We start from the raw sequence: 24,924 nt of genomic DNA on the forward strand, positions 1-24,924 counted from the left end.
TTCTCCTCCGTTATTTTAAGACCCTGAGTGTTGGTCCGGCAGGAGGGTTTGAACCCACGACCTCCCGCACGGGAGCCCGGTGCTCTACCAACTGCACGTACCCTCCCTACTTGTTTTTAAAGCCCTGGTCAAACGGCGCATGATAGTCAATGATAGTTGATGATAGTCGATGATACTTAAAGCGCGCGCGCTCGTTCGACCACCAACTATCATGCGCTAACATCAACTATGTATCATCAACTATCATTCCCTTTGAGCGTGTCCAAATTCTTTATGATAATTGATGATAGTTTTTCCCGTATGACCACGCGCATGATAGTCGATGACAGTTTTTCGGTCAGCTGTTTTCTCCACCAGCGCCCTCTAGATTCATTTTCCGTTAGTTCTTCCAACAACTGAAGGAAAGCGAAGCAGGCTGCCACCCTCTTTCGCCGCGAAAAATTTATCCGTGCGAAGTTTTGTAACTTAACGCGACGCCACTATATCCTGTTTCTTTGAGCCGTTTGACCACCCGCTTGACCGTTGATAACAGTTGATGATAGTTTTGACTATCATCAATTATCATCGAATATCATGTGCCGTTTGACCACGGCTCATGATACAGTTATTTTATTATTTTTTTTTTCTAATTTTGATGTAAAACAGCGCTCGTCTCAGTTTCCACTCTTCTCACGGGACCCCAGGGACTTTCAGAGACTTTGGACCCACTGGTGGGGGCGGAGCGTAGCTATTCACGTGATCAAAATAATAATGTTACGTCAACAAACCAACCAGAAAGTTAAGACTTTGCTGTGTCGTCCATTGTTGCTGCAACGAAGGGAGAAAGAGGGAAGAGATTTGCTTCTGTAGGATCGGCAGGATGTCGTCTCCATCCCCAGGAAAGAGACGAATGGATACCGATGTGATAAAACTGTATCCTTGTTGTTGTTTTTTTGTGTAAATTACTCTTGATGTGTTGTGTTTTCGTCCGCCAAGTAGCAGGCCAAAATGGCGCTCGCCACTGGTTCGATCGTCGCGGACATCGTCTTGTTTTGCCGTGTTCAAGTGTAGTTTCTTAACTTATTGTTGTTAGAATCGAAAGCAAGCATGAAGTGACAATACTTGGTGGATTAAACGAGTTTATCGTCAAGTTCTTTGGGCCAAGTGGAAGTAAGTGCGAACATGTTTTCATGTGTTGTTACTGCTCCAAGTTCGTCTTGTTCCCCACATTGCGTTTCAGGCCTTCATCATTTGCGATGCATGAGCGGCTATTGGGGTTAAAAATCTCTTGAAATAATTAGTGACACAAGATCATTCTGTTAAAATATTGTCGTCCCAAAGCTAACAGAATGTTTTTTTACCTCCACGGGCAATGTTAATTTCGCCATTATAAATTATAAATCGATATCAGCGCTAGATATTTTTTGGAGGAAATTTAGAAAGTGCAATCGAAACCGGTCGGCTTGAATCATCGGCGAGAACTCAATCTGTCTATCGAGTGATATCACTGAGAAGTAATGGTTAAAACTAGTCCTAATATTACGCAGGAAGCATAGATTTTAACTCGGCTATAAGCTTATATGGCCAGGTTGTTTTGTTATTGTCAGAATATGCTGTGTTTGCGTGGAATTTATACTTTGATCGAATTTATTTGCATTCCGTTCACTTTGAGTTAACAGCTGATGCAAAGGCCTAGTAACAGGGTAAAATAATACCCTGGGTTGGTTTTCACCTCTTAATGCAAAATATTGTTTTAATTCTGCCATTTTAGATAATGTGGTTTGTTGCAATGGATGACTTGTGTCAGTTCACATGGGGTATATTTACATATACCTTTAATAGATGCAAAACTGATGCCCATATGTCTTGTCTTTACAATTTTGAATTTGATTATTTTCTCTACAAATAGAAATTTTATGACATCAATTAGGAATAGTGCTTTTAAACTACAGTAACAAAACTGTATAAATTATGGGAGTTTGTCATAAGAATATTAAATACCTACAGTATTCTTATGCACACCAAAAATGCTTGTTCTCACCATTGTGGTATTTTATTTTTGTTTCAGTCCTTGCAGTTGAATGTAAACCTGCAGGACATATACATTCATCATATGGTTTTGTAAAAAACGAGATAATACGGTACACAGTCATGTAATAAATCTTTCGGCCAATTTGTGTTTAAAAATTACACCAATGAAAATGGCCTGAGGCAAAATCAATTTATTTGCCAACTTTTTTCTAGCAAATCATGCATAAAGTGTTCATGAAAAATAGATTAACTGCATAATGATTTTATAGGTGACATAAAGTTGTTATGAAAATTGAACTGCATACTGTTACACTAACATTACCCAGAGTTTTAGACAGAGTTATTTTCTATTGGAAAGAAACTTAGCCTAAAAAGACTGTGATAAGCAGATAAGAAAACTGCATTGACTGGTTATTCCAGGCACTTTCCATTTGACAAAAAATCCAGCTATATTTTCCAATATTTTTGGTGGTGTATGGAACAGAATTTTCGGTCTTACCACAATTAAAAAAAACAACAACAACAACAACAACTTCATGAGGCATTCCCCAATTTTCAAAACTTTCTTCCCAGAAATTCCATTCCACGTGACTTTCTTTGCAGAGTTCCTGGATTTTTCGATTGAATGGTTTTTGTATCCCTGCAACATAACATTTACTAGACAAGTATATCTGACAACATTTGCTGGAAATTGCCATTCTGTTCCGCCACTTTTGGAATTTGCAGTGCCACTGCGCTAATTATATCTTCTTGCAAACAAGAAGAACGACTCCTAATAGGAGCACTCGGATTTCCTTTTTCCAAGTATGCCAACAATAATAAAACCCTCTCATTCATTCACCAGGCTTAAAACATACCATCACTTTTATCCCATTGCGCATATGCCACACATTGACATTCAAATCCTAGCAGTATGCAGGATGTTTGTCCCATAAACCTAGTTTAATGGCCTTAGCTCCCACGAGTCTCCTGTAGCTCAGTGGTAGAGCATCCGAACTAGTAATCGGAAGGTCTTCGGTTCAACTCCTGATAGGAGAACTCAGATTTCCTTTTTTGGGTATGCCAGTGTGTCACTTTGAATAATAAAAACACTCATGACAATAAATTTTACGTTGTCTTCTTCAGGCCTTTATGAAGGTGGTGTTTGGAAGGTGAGAGTAGATTTACCTGAAAAATACCCATTCAAGTCCCCTTCTATAGGTAAGTGTTTCCTATCTTAACCCTTTAAGCCTATAATGTATATTCTCCTCACTGTTGCGTTCAGCTCCATGACCTATGTGTTTGATGTTCGCAGTAATCAGGGTTCTTGTTAAGATTTGTAAAAAGAGGTAATACAGTCAACTTTTGCCTTGCGGACACCTCGCTATTTCAGACGCACTGATAATATGGACAGCAGCTTAATCCCTGGTAAAAATAAATTACAGATGTTTGACTGAAATCAATTCCAGCTATTACAGATTCTCGCTATTAAGGACACTAACCTGCAGTTCCGTGGGTGTCCGCAATAAAGGGAGTTGACTGCAAATTTGCAACAGCAGGTGAGCGCCATTTTGTTAATGTCTCCCAGGGAATGACGGGAGTGAGATGCTGCAGGAAGAATGGAAACCAAACATAGCTTGTTTGTTTTGTTTTTGACAAAAGAACCAACCAAGTGCGATTCTTTACAGGCAATGGATTTCAACATGATTTTATTTTGTGATGTATTGTGACTAGTCTGATGGTCCACCTTAATTGAAAATTTTATTGCTTTTGTTGAAAGGTTTCATAAACAAGATTTTCCACCCAAACATAGATGAGGCGTAAGTATTTTTCTTTTTTTTTTACATTTTATTTTTTTAATGAAAGAATATCCTTGTCAGTATTAATTATGAATTATAAACTATGTGAATTTGTTTACAGTTCTGGTACAGTTTGCCTTGATGTAATAAACCAAGCTTGGACTGCACTTTATGGTAAGCCTCCCAATACCACCCTGCTTGCTTAAACTATTTGGTGTTCCTGTGGCACCCTTGCCTGGCTGTGAAGTAATGATTTGATGACTTCAAACAAATCAGATAAAACAGCAATAAATACAATGCTTAATACCTATACCCTATTTATTCATCATAAATGAATAAGAATATATGTAACACATTTTGAACTGCGGATGAAAGATTAAATGGAAGAAAGATCCTCTAGAGCAGTTACTACACAACTTAAGCAGTTGCAAAAAGAAAGCCTGAAAAAAAATTCAGGCTTGAATGGGATTAGAACCCATGACTTCTGCTACACCAGTGCAGTGCTCTACCAACTGAGCTATCAAGCCAACTGGGAGCTGGTCATATTGTGAATTTGTAATATTCATTCTTCGCGGGTATATTACAAACACCATTATAGTAGTGCCTCAAGGGAGTGTATTGTACATGATAGCTCAAAAATTGATTTTTGTAGTTGTTGTTGTTTCATGATTGTGTTATATGGGTGTGGATCACAGCATTCAATCGCTACACTGCTGATCTTCATCACATTCATAAAAAACAAATAGCATTCATTTTGAGCTATCATTTCAAACCACAATGACTAACACCTTTCATTGACATATGTTGACTGTACATGTACATATTGTATACATAACTTGAAAGTTGTAATACATGTATGTTGCAACCTTTTCATGAGAAAAAGCTCTGAAACTTGTATCCTAAAGGGAAGTACAGACAATATGTAAAGACTGTAAACCAGAGGTTACAATTTGTTCTTCTTTCACTAGATTTGTCAAATATCTTTGAGTCATTTTTGCCTCAATTACTGTCATACCCAAACCCGGTGGATCCCCTCAATGGAGACGCAGCTGCTCTTTACCTTCACAAACCAGAACAATACAAGGCAAAAATTCAAGGTATTTGCTTGAGGTTAAGGTGAACTAATCTTATTTGTGGGTCACATAGAGCTGGGATGGATTAAGCTAATCACGGATTAACGTGAACTTTGATGCGAGTTTAATTAATAATTAATAAAGATTCTCCCAAAAGATTTTTGTCCGTCATTTTTGCCTTAGACTTTTCTTAACCTTTAGCTTGAAATTAGCCTTTTAAACCATTTTAAACGAGGGAGATGAAAACCTCGATTTACGGTTAATCATGGATTAGCGTTAATTGGCTTTTGAACAACCGGGCCCAGAGTGATACAATAAATATTTTGATCACTTGTAATTTTGTGTTTGATTTCTGAAAATATAGGGTTGTCCCAACTGGCTGATGTTGGTTATAATCACATAAACCTACTGACCAATAGTGAATATAAGCACTTTATTCACTTAACAATCATTCACAGGAAACACTTGAGAATCCGCAGGTAGCTTTTATGCTATTCAGGGTGGGCTCAAGGAAGAAAATGATACTGAAATAAAAGAACAAAAAATAGGTAACACTACAAGCAATCAATGGTTAATCAGTTTGACTGTTGTGGTCTTGATGTGTAATGTGTGCACAGGATAATGGCATGGCACCTACAGAACCAAAAGAGAAAAGTGTTGTACTTAAATTTAGACTTCAAGGTTATGATTCAACCTGTGACGTTTTAATTTAGTGATTTTCAGTCTCCAGAATTTCAAAAAGCAATTTATTTAATTTGAGTTTTTTCTTAGTTAAGTACTTTTAGGGAAAGTGGAAGGCTATTCCAGATTTGAACACCAGATCTTGAGGAAGATCGTTGCAGTTCACTTATCTTACTTTGCAGCTGATTATTTCTCATATTTATGAGGGACCATGTATTTTTCGCAAATGTATATGAGTCAAAGTGGCTTTAATTTCATCCAAATTCCAACTTACATGTTTTCACACAAAAGTACTGAAGAGCATGTTGAGGCACAGCAGTCAAGTGGTTGTAGTGCTAATCATAAGATAAGCAAAATGGTGATTTGTGTCCTATTTTTCTACATGGTTTGTGAGCATCACTGTTATGACTTTACAAAAGGAACTTTACAGCAGTGTCTCTGTCCATCTGTCTCGATCGAGCTTTATATTAAATACTTGTCAACTTTTTTAAAGGCTGATTTGTGTGCTACAATCTGTAGATCTGTTTTGTTGGTCAAACAGCACCAGAGTGCTAATGGTGTGTATTTTGAAACCCAATTTTTAACTCGTGAATGTGCACATGCGCAATGAATGAGTTATCACAATGTGGGGAAAATGTCACCTGCTCGTTCCATTGGTCACTTCTTTGGATGTAAACGTTCAGCAAATATGGTGTACTCTCATGGCTCGCTTTAGCTTTTCTCCTCCTTTAATTGAGACATCTGCATTCATGAGTTGGCTCACAGGAGTCTTTGATTGACTGAGTTGTGAAATGTAAGTCAGCCTAATTCGGGACATCTCTTATCTGTTGGATAGTGATTTATCCACTGGATAAAGGTATCCACTCTTTGAACAACTGGGGCTGGTCCTGATAAGCCATGTGGCTTGTTTACTTGGTCCAATAATAATAATAATAATAATAATAATAATAATAATAATAATAATAATAATAATAATAATAATAATAATAAGGTTCTTCTAGAGAGCGCAGCTACATATTCTCAGCGCGCTTTACAAATTTAAAGCTAAAAAGAAAAAAAGATATCACACAATTCTATACAATCAAATGTGGCACTGACTTTACCCTGGTCATTAATTTTATAAAGATTGTTCATCTATGAAATTCAATGCAATTAACAAATCGACGGCAGTTTTCTTTGGTCTATACTCTTATAGACCATAAAATGACGTCAAAAAATGTTCAAAACTTAAGTGCGGCTCGTGGTTTCGCTGCCAAGTTTTGGACATTTCATGGCGTCATTTTATGGTCTATAAGAGTATATAGACCATAGAAAACTGCCGTCAATTTGTTTTTTACAATAACATGGAAAAAGTACGAGCAGAATTGGCTATTTTTTATGTTGAGAAAGCGCGCGTGTTACATCTGACGTCATTTTTATTGTCTGTACTCTTATAGACAATAACTACGAGCCAATCAGCGTGCGGGAATTTGGACAGTTATTGTAAAATCCAATTTCTCATATGGTGTATATAACTTCATTCTCACCAGAATACATAAAAAAATATGCAACAGAGGAGGTACTTAAAGACCAGGAAGAAATGTCTTCATCTAGCGAGAGCTCCATTAGTGACTTTTCAGAAGACGAGGCACAGGACATGGAACTCTGACACAGCAAGAGACACTTTTGTATGTTAGGATAACAAATAATACATAATTATATGGTTATATGAATGATCCATTGGGCTAGGTTTTGGTATCTTCTACATTGTCTGCTTTTTTTATATCCTGTAATGCTGGAGTGGGAACCATAGAGGTCGCACAAGTAGCCTGCACAACTTTTATGCCATGTAGTGCATGGTATGTCTGGGAAGTATGTTTGCAATTTTTATCAATTATTGGTTTCTTTTTTACCTTTTACATCTTACAGCAGTTAAGTATTGGTAAAAGCATCGAATGACAAATTTTCTAATGAAATTATTCTGTTGGAAAACAGCACAAAAACTTTTGGGAAATTGCCTTCTGTTCAGTAGAGTGGAATTTCTTAATTTTTATGGATTTACAACTCAACTGGCTGTGATTGTCTAGTAAATGCTTCTGTAAGGAGTATCTTAATTTTTTTTGTTCCATTTACGTTTGTGTTCTGTAGTACTTAATGATGAAGATACCAGGGCTTAACTGATTAATAACATTGTATTAATATTAATATTGACATTGTATAATATTGAAAGCAGCTCAACCAATGTAAATTAATGCCTCAAAGAATGTATTCATAACTGGCTGCCTTGATATTGATTGATAACTACTAGAAAAGAACCATTTGTTAAGGGGAATTCTAAATCCTCTAGCCTAATGAGTTGTTTACTAAACTTATTTGCGTTATTTTTATTTTATAAAACCTAAGTAAGCTGTCCAATTTGAGTGCAAACAAAAAAAAAAAAGAAAAGAAAAACAAAGCCTAAGTGAGGATAGGTTTACTTCTCCGTTTTTAAAACTTTTAAATTAACTGCAGGTTTTAAAAAAACATGCAAACTATTAAGTTCAAGATTCAAACAACGGTAATGTTTCTCATGGCTGTGAATCATTGTAGTGGACATCTTAGAAGAAGCATAGTAGTCTAGCTTTCTTGAACTGGTTGATAAAGTCGTGTATGTATTCACAAATTTTGACCATCTTGGTAAAAAAAAATTAATGTCAGTCTGTCGGTTTTTGTTGTAATAGTGGTTGACAGCAGGAAAAAAGATAATCATCAGTTGGATTTTGAAGTTCAGAGTTTGCATGCTAATGAAACATGCAGTAATTTACCAAACCACAACCCTTTAAACTTATTTAATATATTTATTTTGCTGTACAGTTAATATATTCTATTAGACCCCTTCTGTAAGTGGTAGTCACACACCCCTTGTAAGTAATACTCATCGGCAGACACCTCTTCTCGTAAAAGGGCAGAAATTGTTGTCCCCAGGGGTACTGGATACATCTGTTGTCTGTTGTCTGGGTTTTGTGGTTCTTGCATAAAATTTGACCATGCTGTTATCTAGAGTTAGTTGTCATTGAGGCTGCCAGTTATGAATCCCATCTATTTTAAGAATGTTAGTGGAGAACTTGTCCACGACTTCTCCATGAATGTTCAGGGATATATTGTAAAAATTTGTACAAAGAGTTTGGGGAGTTTATTATTTGTTGTTTTGGAGGCGATTAGATCATTAAATTAATTGCTCATTCAATTAAATTATATGGCCAAATAATGCACAGTTGGTAAAATAGCAATGATTGGACATGTAGTGGAGTAATTTTTAATTGCATGCTAGTATGAATGATGCAAAGGCTAAATTTCTGTATTTTGATCGCTCTTTATCTTTCTAAAGTGTATAATATCTATTGTTATTGACTCAATATTTTATTAATAACTGGATTGTTAAAAACTAAGTGGTTGGCATGGTAATTGTGGTGAAGGTCAATTTTACTTGCAATATCTTTTAAGGGCAAAATTTTCTCTTCAGTTTTGCGACTTTATAGACTATCCCTAGGGAATACAACACGGGTTCATTTAACCATCCAGACATTGGGGCTATTATTGGGGCTATTGGTATTATTCAGTAAAAATAATACACCAGACTTGTTTACAACTGGTTGCTATTTATTAGATAGTGACACAAAGGAAGCTTGGGCCCCATTCACACCAACAAAACATGTTTAATTAAACCAGGTTTAACAAGTGAAAATTGGTAAAAGAAAGCTGAACCATTGGCTATGACACGGGATTCAAGTAAACTGTAACTAAGTATGCTTTCATTTGTGTTAAATCTGTAGTCGATAAAAATCCGAAATCAGCTTTTATGAAGGAAAGTGTGTCTAACTAAACAGCTTTTAAGCGTGTTTAAGTCTTGGTGTGAATGGGGCATTGGACATGAGAGTGAATTGAGGTCTGCATGGTATCATGGGAAGGGATACCACTTGTTCCTCTTACCACTGTCATCCCATCTTCTTTCACGAGTCTGGGAATACACGGTATGAATAAAACGCACCCTTGACAGTTTTTTTAAAACAGCGTGAAAAAAAAAAAAACTGAAACTAGTGCAAAAAGAAGAAAAGAAACTCGAAGCCCCCCTTAAACATGCGTAAAGTATTGTTGACAACATTATTGTGTTCCTTAATAATGTACCTTGAAAGAAGGGAAAATTTTGCTAGTGACTGCGGGTCTTGTTGTGGCATGTCATTTTTTTTAGTTTAAAGCACAAGTAGAACCATCAAACTGGATTAATCACTTATTGTAGTCCACCTTAAACCTTTTAACTCCTAATATCAAAGAACAAATTCACCTATCTTGTCCCCATACTTTTATTATAAAAGTACTGAGGAGAAGTTATTAAAATATCAAGAAAATTCACCTTGGATGATCGTACCCTTAATTCTCATGACCTCAGGGGTTGAATTAGAATTAATATTACAAGGAGAAACTTGATGCCGATCACTGTTAGGGGTTAAAGGGTTAAGAACCCTTTTTTGTTGCATGTGAAGTGCACGAAAGATCCATTGCATAAACTCTTCCGTGTCAGATTACGAGACGCCATCGCGTGACCATAACATTACGTGACTAACCTTTTGTCACTCTGTAACCTTCAGCAACATCTAGTAGAATTTGAGTTAATTATGGTACAAATGGTGCGTTTGTTTTAGAATGGATTGACTTAATCTGGCATCGAACAACAAAGCCCGTTTTGTGTAAATGGTTTAAATGAACGCGCTTGAACGCTGACAAAAGCTTTAATAAAATGAAAAGTACCAATCTCTTGCTCTTTATTCTAAACCCACGTTCATAAGCCTCTCAATTCCTTCATTGTCCACATGGTTTGTAAACGCACAAGGGCTTGTTTCCCTTGGGACCCTGGTGGAGAGTTGTTGGGCGCTCTCCGTTCAGCCAAAATCTCCAGTTCATTGGGATATACGGAATTTTTTCGGAAAAATGACACTACCTTCGGAGGTACTGTACTTTTATCGGGCGAACCGAATAGAACTGGAATTACCGTTCCATTTGAACATTTCCATGTTCACTTTATTGGCTTGGTGCGTCAGTACGAGCGTTTTTACATCAAACAATCTCAAGATTGCAAGTTGACCCGATTTTTTACGCTGAAAATTTCAGGGGTAACTGATCGGGCTGCTCGACGAACAAGCTGCTCTGTAGGCTGGAATAGAGCTGGCTGGGAGCTGAATACATTAGACGGTTAACTGGCTGGGGTATTCATTTCTTAAAAGTCTTGCTCGCTGGCAGTTTTTCCCAGGAACGTTAAATGACGGTAACCAAGATTGACGTAGGGACACTCAGTGTTTAGTGCAAGACACGATTAAGTTTCTTTTAAGGGTCGTTGGGTACTTACGAAATTTGGCTTAATTGAAAGCACCCCTGCACCGGCTGCCAAGAGTGGAAGGAACACGCATTCTCGAGAGTTTGCCTAGTAAGTTCCTAGGTCCCTCCCTGTCTTTCATCTTGGTCAATCCGTTTCGGGTCATGTTGTCCGGCCGTTCCCCTCGCCGTACATCAAAGAAAAGAATTGATCGTTAGGGCCTGGGGAAAAGCAGTACAGGGACTAGGCAAAGACATGAGCCCATCAACCCATCAAGCAATAAAGTGTTAATGGCTGATGGCCAGCCCACGGAAATTTTCAAGGGATTATTCTGAAGAACATCAAATTTCCAAGAGGCAACTATTTTATTATAGCAATAAGCTTTTATGACCCGAAATTAATGTCCGGTGGAATAAATACAGTCAACTCTCTCTAAGGCGGACACCCTCGGCACCAGATTTACTGTCCGCCTTAGAGATGTGTCCACCTTTAGAGAGAGTTCATGTAAACTGATACCCGAACATCAAAACTGAAACCAGTGCTTTATTACTTTAATCACAGTGTACAATGTAGTCATGACGGGCCGGCTAAGTCTCTTTTATATATTCCTTACGGAATCCAACACAGTTCATACACACTTTAAACATTGAACAATGAGTTGTTGTATAAATGACGGGAAAAGTTACTTTAATATTGTATTAAGATATATTATAAGGTCTGGTACATTTTATTAAAACCACTTATCAGATTGCGCTAATTTTTCGGAATTTTTGACCTGTTATAAAATTTGAAAAACATCCGGTGTCCGCTTTGAGAAGTTTTTTGAACCAACATGTTGGAAAAAAGTGTCCGCTGTCCGCCTTAGAGAGAGTTCAGTTACAGAGAAACAAGTGGAATTCGGCGGGACTAAAAATTTTCTGTCCGCCCTAAAGAGGTGTCCGCGTTAGAGAGGTGTCCCCTTAGAGAGAGTTGACTGTATACGCAAACTTCAAACATTCGCGTTAGTTTAAAGTCGGGTTAAAACAAAAGTGATACTTTTCGCTACCACCTTGGAACATCGAAATGAATGATTGAAATGATTCAAGACAACATAAGTTTCTCAAAACAGATTTATTAAATGATTGACACCATTTCACGAAAATGTGAAAATTAGAAGGTATTAAATACACTGCTAGACTACAATGCCAGTCACAATTTTTCAATCCTTACAAATATTTATACAACCAATACTTTACATCTTTTAAGTTACCGAACTGGCTTTCCATCCAGTGTTTCAGAACTTTTAGTGCGGTCCGGTGCATTTAAACTCGAGAGAAATACTTTAAGCTTTTTCCTCTGATATTTGGTATAGGAAAGAACTGCATGATTTCTTTTGTCTTTTGTCAAACCCAAACAACTCCATGATGCACATATACCTGGTAAGCATTATTTACAAAATAGGAGTTTTAACATAAAGAGAGTGGCGATATCTGTAGCATATCTCAGCCTTCAGAAAACTGATCCGAATTTTACTTGGTGTATCAAAATGTTATAAAAGAGAGTACTGTAAACTCGATTGGTTGATTTTTCATACCACTTTTTTCCCCATACTGCGCCAGCAAACCGCAATGAAACGCGCCGTATGGATTTAGGGCGCGTTTCTTTGGGAAAATCCGAATCCGGATTTTTGATCCAAGATCGCTCGGATCATAGTGCATCAAAGGAACCGACGAATCCTTACCCAGAGTGGATTCGTCGGTTCCTTTGATGTACCATGATCCAAGCGATCTTGGATCAAAAATCCGGATTCGGATTTTCGAAAAAGAAACGCACCTTTACTCTTAAAATTATGCTGGTTACACTGATCGGCGAGGTTACAGGGGTTATAGTTTCAAAAAATATATATATAGATTGTGGTGCTTCGTCGTTGGGTAGTAGACTCGCTCTGACGAAGGGCTAAATAAACGCTCGAGACGTCAGCTCTGGAATTTCTTTACATTGGCCAAATTACCTTATTAACTCTCTTGACAAAACCAAATATTTGTGACTGACGATTAAACTATTTTCCGTTTAATGTCAGTCGGTTATAGGCTTCTTTAAAATTTTTAGCCGTCAGTTGCTTAGGCTGGTTGAGGTCTTACAAGGCAACCGGAATGATACACATCAACAACTGATTATAATTTTCTTCTATAGAAACTAAATATCACGTTTTGAAATTGTTTAGCTATGGCTGCTTTCTTATAGCAAAGTCTAAGCAACAACCGTGGACGATAATTCTGCTGGTATACGTTGGATCAATTGTTGATCTGATCGGCTTAACAAATATAAATGATAAAAGAAGCAGAGACCGATACCACGTAGAATTACGTTTTAAAGGTTACTATATTTCGGCTGGCCAAACCAGCCGTCTTCAGGTACAATGAGAATTTGTCCCAATGCAAATTCTCATTGTACCCGAAGAAGGCTGGTTTGGCCAGCCGAAATATAGTAACCTAGCTTTAAAACGTAATTCTACGTTGTATCGGTCTCTGCTTCTTTGATCATTTCTTATAGCGACTACTAATGCACTGAATGAATCAATTTGATTAAATAATCGCTTATTTAAGTATCCGCTGAGATTAAAGTTCTTTGGCAACAAAGTTTACACCAATCTTGCCCCCGTTGGTCAAAAAGCGAATAACTCTATCCAGCGGATAAATTGGCGCCATCCAGCGCGTAAAATGTATTAGTTAGAGTACACTTTATACACTGTATGGCGATTTATCCATTGGATAAAGTTATCCGCTCTTTGAACAACCAAAACCTGGTGTTTTCTACAGTTCAGTTTTTGACAATTTCTTTAAACCCCTCAGTCTTTCACGAACCAAACCAAGCTGTATAACACTCGATATCAAGATGTCTAACACTTGATACCAAACTGTCCAATTCTCGATACCAAGCTCTAACATTCGATACCAAGATACACTAACAAGTCGTCGAGCATCTGTAGGCTTTTCTCAGAGTCCACAAACTCTTCATCGTCGTCATCTGATACGTTGTAAGGAAAAATACCTCGGAATAAATGACAACGGATATCATCCACAACTGGAATGGAGTCCGTTTCTTGGCGGCCGCGTACTGATGCTGCGTCTTCAAGGATCAGAGAATGAAACTCCTTGTTATCATTTACCTGTGATCACATAAAAAAAAATGCATCACTTTAAGATAAGAATCGGATCTGCAAAACATTTTATATTTCGCTACCACCTTTCCCTGCCTTCCCTACCCTCCCCCCTACCCCCCTACCCCTCTTGCACGGGTTGTAAAGACTAAACGTGGCTGTAAAATTTAGTGTAACATTTACTCCTGAAAAAGTTCCTGCATGAAAATTCACATGCTATTGTATCCCGCGCTGAAATTAGTTAAGGCCACGTGATCACAAACCAGCCAATGATAGTCGGAGTTTTAGCGAATCAGATTAGCTCTGACGAAGGGCTAACGCTGGAAACGTCAGCACTGGAATCTCTTTACGGTGGCTAAATTATCATATCGATTCTGTTGATAAAAGCAAACATTCGTTTCATGTACTGAGTCGAGAAAAACTGAGGTCACGTGGCATGAAATGACGAACAAAATTTAGCTCGGTGATATTTACAGAAGAGTAGTTTTCATACGGTTTTAAATAAAGCAAATTTATTTTTTCACAGCTAGATTTAAAGCTAGAAGATTGTGGCCGCCGTGTACTTCAAACAAATATTTTAAACAAACTGGATTTCAACAGGGGAATACCCCGAAACAAATCCGGCTAGTGGTCAGAGAGTGGACTGGAACCTGGGACCTCCTAGTTACCAGTCCGCGTTTCTAACCACTCGGCCGCCCGCCTCCCGTGCTCTGTCTTCTAGTCCTCACCTTTTCCAAATTTCTGCTGATGAATTCACAGCAGTCGACCTCAAGTTTTGGCAGGTTAAAAAGGCGCGCTGTCCTTAAAACTGTGAACACGTTTTCAATGTCGAGGAGAGAGGTTATAACGCGTGCGCAAAGCCGCTTCAAACCATTCAGTAGATAGACATCAGCAAAACAGAGCACGCTGTAAACATTTTCCTCCGTCAGCTGAGGAAAAAACAGCACAAAAAAGAATAACATAAGCCATGGTTGGGCGACTGTAAAAGATTTGGTTACAAAAAAATGTATAGACATACCATACGGAAAGAGGGAACAAGGCCCGATAAGCGATCCCAGCATCAAAGAGCGTTTTCGATTGAGTGTAACCAAACTTTTGATTTTGCGTTTTCTTTGGTTCTGCTTTATTAACACTATACTTTATTATCACTTGTTTGAAAAAATCTCGTGCCACTTTCTTAACTATTTAGAAGCGAAACCAAAGCCATTCGCCCGCACGCGTTTTCCCGCGCTTGACACCATCTACATGAAATTGCTGTGAGTTCTGATTGGTTTGTTGCGTTGCTTACGTTCGTTTTGATTGGTTAGAGCGATTACTTTGGTTTTAGTTTTACGACACTCAATAGGCCATTTCCGATTTTCTTTTAACCTCATTATGAAAGGGAGGCTTCGTGCATAGTTTTTAATTTGAAAATTAGTTTTCATTCACATGCAAACAAAACTAATTTTCATATAAAAAGCTTTGCACTTAGCCCCGCATTCGTAATGAGGTTTAAAACAACTCGGAAATGGCCTATTAAAAACCGCTTACCAATCACACTAAAAATACAATTATGACAACCGTAAAGCCTCACCAATGCGTCATCTTGGTAGATAAATGTAATAATAGCTGCGAACACATCTGGCGGTACATCATTGAGGTAGATCTCGATAATGGACTCGCTTAACATCTCTTTTCCCGGGGAAATTGACTCCGAACATTTGTATTCTAATAACGCACGAAAGTAATCACTCCGTCCACAGAAAAACAACTGCAAGATACAAAAGAGGTTGATTTAAGTCTGTCATAGATATAAAGTCTTTCTCAAACAACTGTGCCTTCTCAAGTCAGCATGTTTTATCAGTTTCCATAGGCAGGAGGAAAAATAAAAATCAAGAGATTATGATTCTCTCGAATTGAATAAAGGCGATAGTCTGCCAGCAATTCTTTTCTTTTGGGTGAGTTCTTACAGGCATGAGAGTTAATTAATTAAGGAGGTTTCCATATTATCAGCGTTTGTTCAAAATTTATTCAACCAAATGTGGGGCGAGATAGTTTGAACAGGTCGTTCAGCATTGTTGAAAGTATTGACAAATGTTGAAAGCTTGTTGAAGTACTTTAAATCGTTTAAATTTTGGATTCAAAATTTCTTCAACATTTAGTTTTTTCTCGCAAATGATGATTCGTGTTGAGGCTGTTTGAACGCCCTGTGCAACATACGCAGAACAAACCGCGCGCTGTCGGCGAAAACACGGCCCTGGCGACCTGGAGCGATGAAAAGCGATTGCATAAGCGTTTTAATTTTCAACTTATAAAAAGATCGGCTGCAACCATTTCTCTAATAGCTGTCAATTAGCAAAGAAGGTACTTAAGTTGGCAAAAGGAAGAAATGTATGATGTGACCTTGTGACCGTAGAATTTGTAGTTATCCACAATGAAGCATACATCAACAAAGGGAGGTGGCTCCTCAGTGCAAACTGCAGCTGAAAATAAAACACACTGAAATAAGTCAGTGTAAATCTTGCTGATCGCGAGTCGAATTAATCGCCTAATGTGTTGAGTGAATGCAAGAAGAAGAAGAAGAAGAACCTTTATACCGCTCAGGGTAGCCCCTTCAGATGCAACAAGCTGTCTGTTATCGATGGGAGCCCTGAGCATAACAATGCACTAAAACTATAATATACATATGCATTAAACTAATACTGATAACAATGTAGATAGAAAACTATGTACGAATAAAAGATTTAGAAACAAATAAATACGATCATTCTATCTCAAATGGAAATGGAGAATTGCGTTGATCGTGAGTGATACTAACTGTAAACAGCGCTAATATAAAGGCTATAAAATAGTTGCTTTTTTACTGCAGGAAGGAGACGCAAATCCTCGAAAGCGCGAACCCGCGAAGTACAAATCAACAAGAACGTGAACTCGCGAGACTCAAATCGCCGAAAGTGTGAACTCGCGAGGTGCGAGCCGCCGAGAAATCGCGAACTCGCGAGATGCGTTTGAATCGCCGAAGGTGTGGATTCTCGCGCAAGAGCCTTGAGAGGAGTGTGAAAATGGCAGCCTGTACGAAGAAAAAAATCTAAAATACAAAAACATGGAAAAAAAAGTAAACCACCAACCTTCAAAAAGGTCCAATGATATCTCAAATGGAAACTGTCTTGGGAATTGCTGAGAGCACAAAATATAGAAAAGATAAACTCGATGAGGGAGGGAAACGGACGCGTTTTTGAAAGTTTTCGTTTTCATCTTAGACTGATGGTAAAGAGGTTCCTTGTGCGCACTATCGTATTCAAATCAAGAGACTATGAGGTAAGAGAGCGAATCCACATACATGCCCCTCTTCCTATGAAATTTTTTTTCAATCTATTTTTGTTTGCGTTGCTATTTTAATGTCGACATCTTATTGGTCAGTAAGAGTGACGTCATTTAATTTTAAACTCAATGGCGGATTATAATTTCCCAAAATATCATGGCGTGAACTAAAAAAAGATTGAAAATAATCATGGGGCACAGGGATTCGCTCTCTTACCTCATAGTCTCTTAATCGAAATGTATCCAGATCGTTGCACGTGGACGGGGTTCAACAGATTCTCGTCTGAATTATTTAATTGCTATCAAGCTACGTCGAAAGAAAGTGGCCACAAAGTAAAAAGGAAAAATGAACAAAACCAACAGTAAAGCCTTCTGTGCACCGAGCATACCTGGGATGTGAAAGGACTGGGGAGAGCGACTTCGACCAAACGTCCAAACGCATCTTGTAAGCCGGTGGACTGGGACTCGGGCTCAATACTGACCACCGTTATTGATCTTCTTTTGGATGTTCCTGCAATGATTATGAGCCCGCGATAAATGGAGATATGACAGCAGCGCCCAACGAGAACAAAAATACTTTAAGATATGGGAGCGTATCCCTCAATGGGCTAGAAGGCAATGAGGACGGCTGATGCCTACTAATACCGAGGTATTTTTGCGCAGTTTGTGACGACGGAGAAAGCAGATCTTAGCAAGGAATATTTGAATCCAAAAAGAAAATTGCGGGTAACCACGCATTTTTCAGAGATAATAAAGCAACAATGATTTCAAAAAGCGTTAAAATATAAAACAATGTATGGCATTTTTCTTCCAAATTGTTAATTATAATTGATAATTTAAAAAAAATTAATTATCTCTGAAAAATGCGTGGTTACCGCCAATTTTCTTTTTGGATTTCAATAACCCTTGCAAAGATGCTCTTTTCCCACATAGTCATAAACCACGCATGAACACCTTGGAATTAGAAGGCATCTTCCTTAGGAAAATTATAGCCGGGCTCTCGGATCATTCGTAGATGCGCTGAACTTATGCGCAGTAGCAAGAAAGAGGCACTAAACAGACCACAGCTCCTAAAGGACACGATTACCAACTTTTCGGTGTATTTTATCAGGATCTCTGAAGAGGTTATGGGTCTAAACTCGTATAAGCCAAGCGTAGAGAGGCCTGGAGTTCCGAGCTCAACACCTTCCCTGACTCTATAAACATGCCTTCATTGACATACCAAACATTTCAATACTGTTCAATCTCATCTGTAGTTGAGATTTGAGGTATTCCAGTTTACACTGTTGAGCCAGCCGGATACAGTCATCAATGTGATCCATGCCAATGTACAGTCGATCTGTATACAGGTACTGGAGAATAGCCTTGAAAGCCCAGGGTTTTACCTGAGGAATCAACATGGATCACTAATGAACTTCCACTGAAAATGCGACTTTTGTAAAAAAGAAAAATGCTTACTTTTGTGTGTGAGTTTAATTTGCGAAACGTGACCAATTTACAGAATGTTTATGTACATAAGTATTTACTTACGTAACTCCCTAACACAGAGTTTTGCGTCAGAAATAACAATTAGTCCACTATTAAAGTAACTTTGCCTGCACCCAGTCGTTAAAAGAGATAACAATGGATAAAGCGTATCGTTTACCCCGGCAAAAGATATAAAGGAATTTGCTAGTAAAGTCAAACCTCCTGTAAGCGACCACCCAAAATGCCAAGATTTAGTGGTCGCTTACAGGAGGTGGTCACTTACGAGAGTCGAACCAGAGGGGATCTCTTCCAGGAACAGGTCCAACACATCTCCTTATTGAAAGAGAATTTCTCGCATGCATTTTCTTAGTTACAATACGAGCAGTGCAAGGTTGGCACTAAAAGTCACTCGTTAACTCTGAGTAGTGTAGTACATACAGCGAACATGGAGATCAGACCATGTGTTAAGTGGTCGCTCACAAGAGGTTAAAAACAGTGAAAAATTATTATGCTGTCACCTCAAAAAGTGGTCGCGGTCGCTTAAGAGAGGTTCAACTGAACTATAGGGCTTTTTTGACTGGGAAAATTTGGTGTTTAACATAAGTGGTCGTACATGGAGGTTAGACTGTATGCATATGTCGACCGGAGGCTAGAGTTATATTAGCTACAAGTCCTTATATTTTAAAGTATTGCACGAGCGTGCGTTGGACACGAGATGATAGAAAGCCACAGAGACGTGTAAGCCCCGAGTTGGCTATAATCCAGCAAGCGCAAGTGGAATAATTGTTGCATCAAAAACAACCAAAAAATATCGTTATATCAGGATTTCCTTTTCTGGCTGACGCGTACAGTACGTTAACCATATTTATAGGGCATGGTATAATGGCTCATATACCATGGCCGATAAACCAGTAAAAACTTTGGTATATGTATCATTCAATGATCCAGGTTTTATTAATACTGTTTATGGAAGCTAAACCCCGGCGGCCTCAGGAGTTTATCAGTCATTGTTTACAACTATTTCGTAACGTGTAAATGAGTTTTCTGATGATCAATACCCAAGAGTCCTAGTAGGCACAGAATCATTGTTTCGTGAACTGGACTTCGTGTGAAATAGACTATGAACGGTCCCTTATTTTCCATAGCCAATAGTAAAGCGAGCGAGCCACGGAGGGAACGCGAGGGCGAGCCACGGAGGGAACGCGAGGAACCGCGACGCGCGAAAAGAAGCGAAAACTCGCGCGTCGCATTATGTTCTCGCGGGAGGCTTTTTTCGCGCGCGCGTGTGGTTCGCTCACTTTTCAAGGTATCGAGCTCGGCTCGGTCAGGGAGGGGGTGGGGGAGAAAGGGAGGGGGGCCTCCCTTTAACTTAATGACCCACTCAGAAGCCTGTTCACAGGCTAAAGAAAAATAACCTGCTTGTAGTATACATGTTAAATAACACTTCTTTTTCTTTGGGCATGCCAAATCAGGATCCCCTTTCATATGTAGGCGAACTTACCAGCTTGTGTTTGAGTTCAATAATGGACCGATCGCGCCACTTGCTCATGAACATGTGAGAGAAGTATGACGAGCGGGCAGAGAGAATCAGTCGATGAGCATACAGAGGTTCACCGTGTACCAAGAAACAAATATCAGCGTACGAACAGTCCTCCAGACATCTGCAGATGCAGGAACATAAACAAAAACAGGACATGTTCGAGGCTGACCACTGTCATTTTTATTCGGATAAAAAGTAATACTAACAAAATAACGGATTTTTTTGTCAATCTAAGGGAAATTTTGTTCTCAAATCTCCGATTACCGCGATTGTTGCGGTTCTGGAAGCATTATGCTATTCTGCTTCGTGACATAGAACTTAGAGCGCTCGCCTTACGGGCCCGTGTGCAACTTGAAAACTACCCTAACTCATTCTGCTTGACAGTTAAATAAAAATCATTGAGATGTGGAAGACAGCGTTACAACCACAGAACACATAATTTAACGGGCCTCAGAAGGCCAAGGAATCAGCAACCACCTGCAATCAAAGAAATGCCGCACTTCTACTTATCAGCACTCTTTTTTTGCAAGAACTTCTAGAACCTGGAACGCTCTTCCCCTGCAGTTAAGATATGAACATGTAACTCTGAACCAATTTAAATCTCTCCTCTCCTCATACTACAAAGATGCACTCATTTCGCGCTTCGATATTGAGGACCCTAGAACCTGGATATCTGTCTGTTTAAAATGTAATATGCCACGCAACCTTTTAGAGCCTATTTCGTGTTGTTATTAGTTTACTATATTTTACTCTTATTCGAGTGTTTAGAACTTTGTAAATCTTGGGCCCACAGTAATTGGCACTAGCTGTTGTGGTCACCCTGGCAACGACAACGACAACGCCGCAAAAGAATTTAATGAGCAAAAACAATCACTCTGCACGTGTGTTTTAAATTTTGGTCAGTATATTTCTTTTCCGTCTGCAAAACAGCAACGTCAGTGAAATGACCAAATTCAGCAAATTCAAGGTTCTGTGGAGAACGTGAACACACGACGGCGAATTTTTCGTTCTTTTTCTTCACTTAAACGCCACGCCTACCAATTTGGTTCCTGGATAGTTCACTGTTTCTGTAAAAGTTGAACGAGTTGAAATAATCGCGAAGTAGCACACATGAAATTAATTTATATCAGTTTTCAAGTGACATTTTCGTTGCCGTCGTCGCCGCTTAAGCTCCCTATTGTTATTTATATGTATGGCATTCGTAGTACCTCCTTAAGAATTCCCTGTATGAATCCCTTCTCATACAGTCAGATGTGATGGCTTTGTAACTTCTCAAAAGGTTCCTTATCTTGTCTGTTAGCGCCGCATACAAACAGCGTTCGCCATCAAACGTGTTTGGCGCGCAACGTGCTCCTGGCAGAAAGAAAGAGGATGGAATCATAAAAACCCTCAACTCTGATTTGCACGTGCGACACACTCAACACTGCATCTAGATCCAAGCAACAGTACATTAAGCAAAAACCACGGCGCACGTTGCGTAACAAAAGATCAGGAGAATTGCTATATGTTTAGCAATTTTCTTGCCGCTCTTTGAAACTAAACAACAACATTAAATGACCCAAATTTTGCGTTTATGAAGAACACAAGTGTATAGTTATAAATGACGATAATCCGGCTGAGTGCAGTCTTAAGATAGCATTGAATGAGGTGAAATTTACTGCTGGTTTTATGAAGAACGTAAATACACGACAATAAATTTTCCTTCCGAACTTAAGAAATTGTGAAAGTCTTTTTTGGCGTTGCTGCTATGGTTGTCAGCTAAGGTCGCTCTTGATAACGCAAACAAATTGTAACGTTGAACGATGCATATATACAGTTACGATTTGATTCAACCTAAACTATTTGCAGGTTACTAACTGTTCAACGAGAGAATTTATGAAAGGTTATTGCCATCGTCTTTTTAAGGCATGGGTGGATTTTTCCGTAGTGAACTTAAGTAGCCAATCGCTGACAAGCCTGCAAACGGTGCAGGGGTATTGTGTGATTTAAAAAAAAAAGCGAGCCCTCGCGAGAATTCGCTCTCCACGCGACAACCGCACTTCCCGGTCCCTACTCCAACTAATACGCTGTTCAGTTTCCACCAATCAGAGATGACCTTCTCACCGTTTTGTAACAGGTACTCTACCAGCCCTTCATGGCCGCACAGACATGCGTAGTACCTACACGTAAGTAAGAAAACAGAAGACACATTGTTAATCTTAGTATGCCTTAATTTATGCAGTTTGTATGGTGTAAATTATGTACACGTAGACAAGAGCATAACTTATGCTGATCTATGCTTACAATGGTGTGCTGTCCCAGTGATCTCTCAGATTCAATTCGGCCTCACCATTCTCCACAAGGTTTCTGCAAAATGAATCAATACAGGAATAAAATGGTCTTAATGATATTGTTGGAGTGAAATGAAAATGTCCGAGGGTTTTAGTGTAACAGATGGAGGATGGCAGCAACAGAGTATCATGTCAACCAAAGACCCTTCAAAGTGAATTGGAGACAAAAAACTGATTAGCAGATGTTGTCAAAAAATCATTGCTTTACCCCTCCCCCACTTCTTTCTCCACCCGTAAAAGTTCCTTTTATCTCCAAAAAAAAACTGTTAAATCTTCTTGTAACTAATAACATAATTATATAAAAAACGTCCTCAAATTGGTAATTTCACACCAATTCATATGTCCCAGTCACCAATTGTTAAAAAGACAGAAAGTGAACTGGCGTGCATGTGAATAGAGCACGCACAGATAGAGACATTTGAATTTTTGTAAGCATTTTAAGTTTTTTTTTTAACAGCTTTGTTGACCATTACACAAGTTACATACAGCAAATTAAACAGCCAGAAAAAAATGACATATACGTGCAAAGTGATTTAAAGTGATAAGGTCAAAAGGGCAGGTGCGAACGGGACGCAAGGACCCATGCAAGGCACCTTCCATGATACAAATAATAATAACACGATCAACCAAAAGACGCCAAATTTAAAAGATGCTAAAACAAAAAACTAGGGATGGCAGGGGCAGAATCGTACAATTGACCAGGCACAGGGATAGAATATGTCAAAGTGATTCTGCAAAAGGTGAAACATGTGCTCAGTAACAAAGTTGCGGAAGGAAGCAGTAGTTAAAAAACTGGTAGGGGGTGAGAATTTACAGATATAGTTCCAGAGCTTAACAATACAATTAAAGTAAGAGGCCTGAAAGTAAGAGGCCTGAAAAGTGCTAGTTTCTTAGGTAAGTTATGCATACTATTGTCACGTGTGTGAGATGTTTTTAGGTTGAGATGGTTTTTTGGCGATTTTTTTACAAAGTTTAGTGCCAACCACATTACCATTTTAGGGGTTTTTCTTTAGCCAATTACGGTGCTTTCTTTTAGAAGAGTTTTCCGCAACTGCTTGCGAACACTAATGTACCTGACTACCCCCCCCCCACACACACACACACACGCCCCCACCCCCCTCTGCTGTTACTGCTTTGAAAGGTAAAAAAATTATTAGAAAAGACAAAATAATTAAATTTTTGAGGGAAAGTTGAGGAGTCACTGTGTGAATTTTTAGGGCTATATTGGTAACTGGTGACTTACAAAACAATACAGAGATGATTATTATATTTTTGGAAGTTGCAATTAAACATGTTTATGTACATATACAAACTCGTTGGCTTACATTAGATTAGCGCTCTGAGCTCCTAAAGCTTTCAACTGTAGCCCTCTGGATTTCCAAACGTTTTTAAAATAGGGTTTAAGGGTACATTGTAAGAATGCTCTGATTAGAATAAAGGCTATTTTATTAGTGTTGAGCGGTTTAAACAGACGGCGTTTGAAGGTTGTCTGTAGATGTTTGAAGCATGCATGAATGTGGGTTTGCTTTTTACCAGACTATTACATACTTGTTAGCGGCACTTCATATTATGACATAATCTTGTTAGCCCTTCACGCATGCACCTAATCGCTTATCCTTGGCTAAACATGGTGGTAATCCTTTTCTTTAATCTTTTTACTCTGCCAGTATCAACGCAATAACACAGTTTCTAAATGAAACCGTTCTCCACGCCAAGACCTATTTCGAAGTGAAAATGAAATTTTACGGCTTCGTATCTGTGGAATCGTAGGAAGACTTAGCAAATGCACTCGCTCATCAGCTCACTTCTATGGATCGATAAGGAGTTTCTCGTACATGCTTATTCGATACCTTCAGCTGTAGAAATCGATATAGAAGACGTGAATTCGGTTTAAAAACTTTCGTGAGTTGGATTTTAGTCCCTTGAGCGATGCCGTGTGCCGAGTAGGCGGAAAAATAACAAAATTGATTATAATGACAACTTCAAAACACCAGCTGAATTCTGCATCACGTCATATTTAGCTACATCGATATTTCACATTGCTTCGAATTTAAAATCCAAACTACTTGTACAAAAATGTATCCCATACCTCACACGATCGACGTCTCCACTCCGACAACTCTGGAAAAGATCTGCTCTTGACATTTCTGTGTTTGCAAAGTGCAGTTAGTCAGTAAGCTTAGCTTCGCTGGTAACTATACATTTTTCGCTGGGCCGAGTTTGTTTACATCGCGAAGCGCATGACAAGTACAGCCGCTGACCATAAAAAATGCTGCTTCA

The 24,924-nt window shown here is 38.6% G+C and overlaps 2 protein-coding genes across 2 annotated transcripts; one reads left to right on the forward strand and one right to left on the reverse strand.

The window, feature by feature from the left end:
- Nucleotides 1-752: 752 nt before the first annotated feature.
- LOC146459065 (ubiquitin-conjugating enzyme E2 H) lies at nucleotides 753-9,561 on the forward strand. Its single transcript, XM_085090022.1, has 7 exons — nucleotides 753-912; nucleotides 1,073-1,149; nucleotides 3,136-3,210; nucleotides 3,770-3,809; nucleotides 3,910-3,962; nucleotides 4,757-4,885; nucleotides 7,072-9,561. The coding sequence occupies exons 1-7, from the start codon at nucleotides 860-862 to the stop codon at nucleotides 7,188-7,190; spliced, it is 546 nt and encodes a 181-aa protein (XP_084946148.1). The 5' UTR covers nucleotides 753-859; the 3' UTR covers nucleotides 7,191-9,561.
- Nucleotides 9,562-11,959: 2,398 nt separating this feature from the next.
- Nucleotides 11,960-24,852, reverse strand: LOC146459066 (ankyrin repeat and BTB/POZ domain-containing protein 1-like). The gene is made up of 12 exons (XM_085090008.1): nucleotides 24,734-24,852; nucleotides 22,598-22,660; nucleotides 22,418-22,473; nucleotides 21,523-21,667; nucleotides 20,276-20,435; nucleotides 18,530-18,692; nucleotides 17,697-17,818; nucleotides 17,115-17,163; nucleotides 16,390-16,469; nucleotides 15,581-15,757; nucleotides 14,736-14,936; nucleotides 11,960-14,016 (listed from the first exon to the last, which is right to left on the reverse strand). The coding sequence occupies exons 1-12, from the start codon at nucleotides 24,787-24,789 to the stop codon at nucleotides 13,789-13,791; spliced, it is 1,500 nt and encodes a 499-aa protein (XP_084946134.1). The 5' UTR covers nucleotides 24,790-24,852; the 3' UTR covers nucleotides 11,960-13,788.
- Between the last annotated feature and the right edge of the window lie 72 nt (nucleotides 24,853-24,924).

This window comes from Pavona decussata, unplaced genomic scaffold (assembly GCF_977016875.1).
Source record: "Pavona decussata unplaced genomic scaffold, jaPavDecu1.1 SCAFFOLD_223, whole genome shotgun sequence".
Lineage (NCBI taxonomy): Eukaryota > Metazoa > Cnidaria > Anthozoa > Scleractinia > Agariciidae > Pavona > Pavona decussata.

What these genes read in the sequence shown, in the direction of transcription:
- LOC146459065 (XM_085090022.1), top strand. Translation starts at nt 860, where the DNA reads ATGTCGTCTCCATCCCCAGGAAAGAGACGAATGGATACCGATGTGATA. An exon ending in CACCCAAACATAGATGAGGC is followed by an intron (nt 3,810 to 3,909) that starts GTAAGTATTTTT and finishes ATTTGTTTACAG; the next exon opens with TTCTGGTACAGTTTGCCTTG. An exon ending in AGCTTGGACTGCACTTTATG is followed by an intron (nt 3,963 to 4,756) that starts GTAAGCCTCCCA and finishes TTCTTTCACTAG; the next exon opens with ATTTGTCAAATATCTTTGAG.
- LOC146459066 (XM_085090008.1), bottom strand. Translation starts at nt 24,789, where the DNA reads ATGTCAAGAGCAGATCTTTTCCAGAGTTGTCGGAGTGGAGACGTCGAT. An exon ending in CACTGGGACAGCACACCATT is followed by an intron (nt 22,474 to 22,597) that starts GTAAGCATAGAT and finishes ACTTACGTGTAG; the next exon opens with GTACTACGCATGTCTGTGCG. An exon ending in TCAGCAGAAATTTGGAAAAG is followed by an intron (nt 14,017 to 14,735) that starts GTGAGGACTAGA and finishes ATGTGATCACAG; the next exon opens with GTAAATGATAACAAGGAGTT.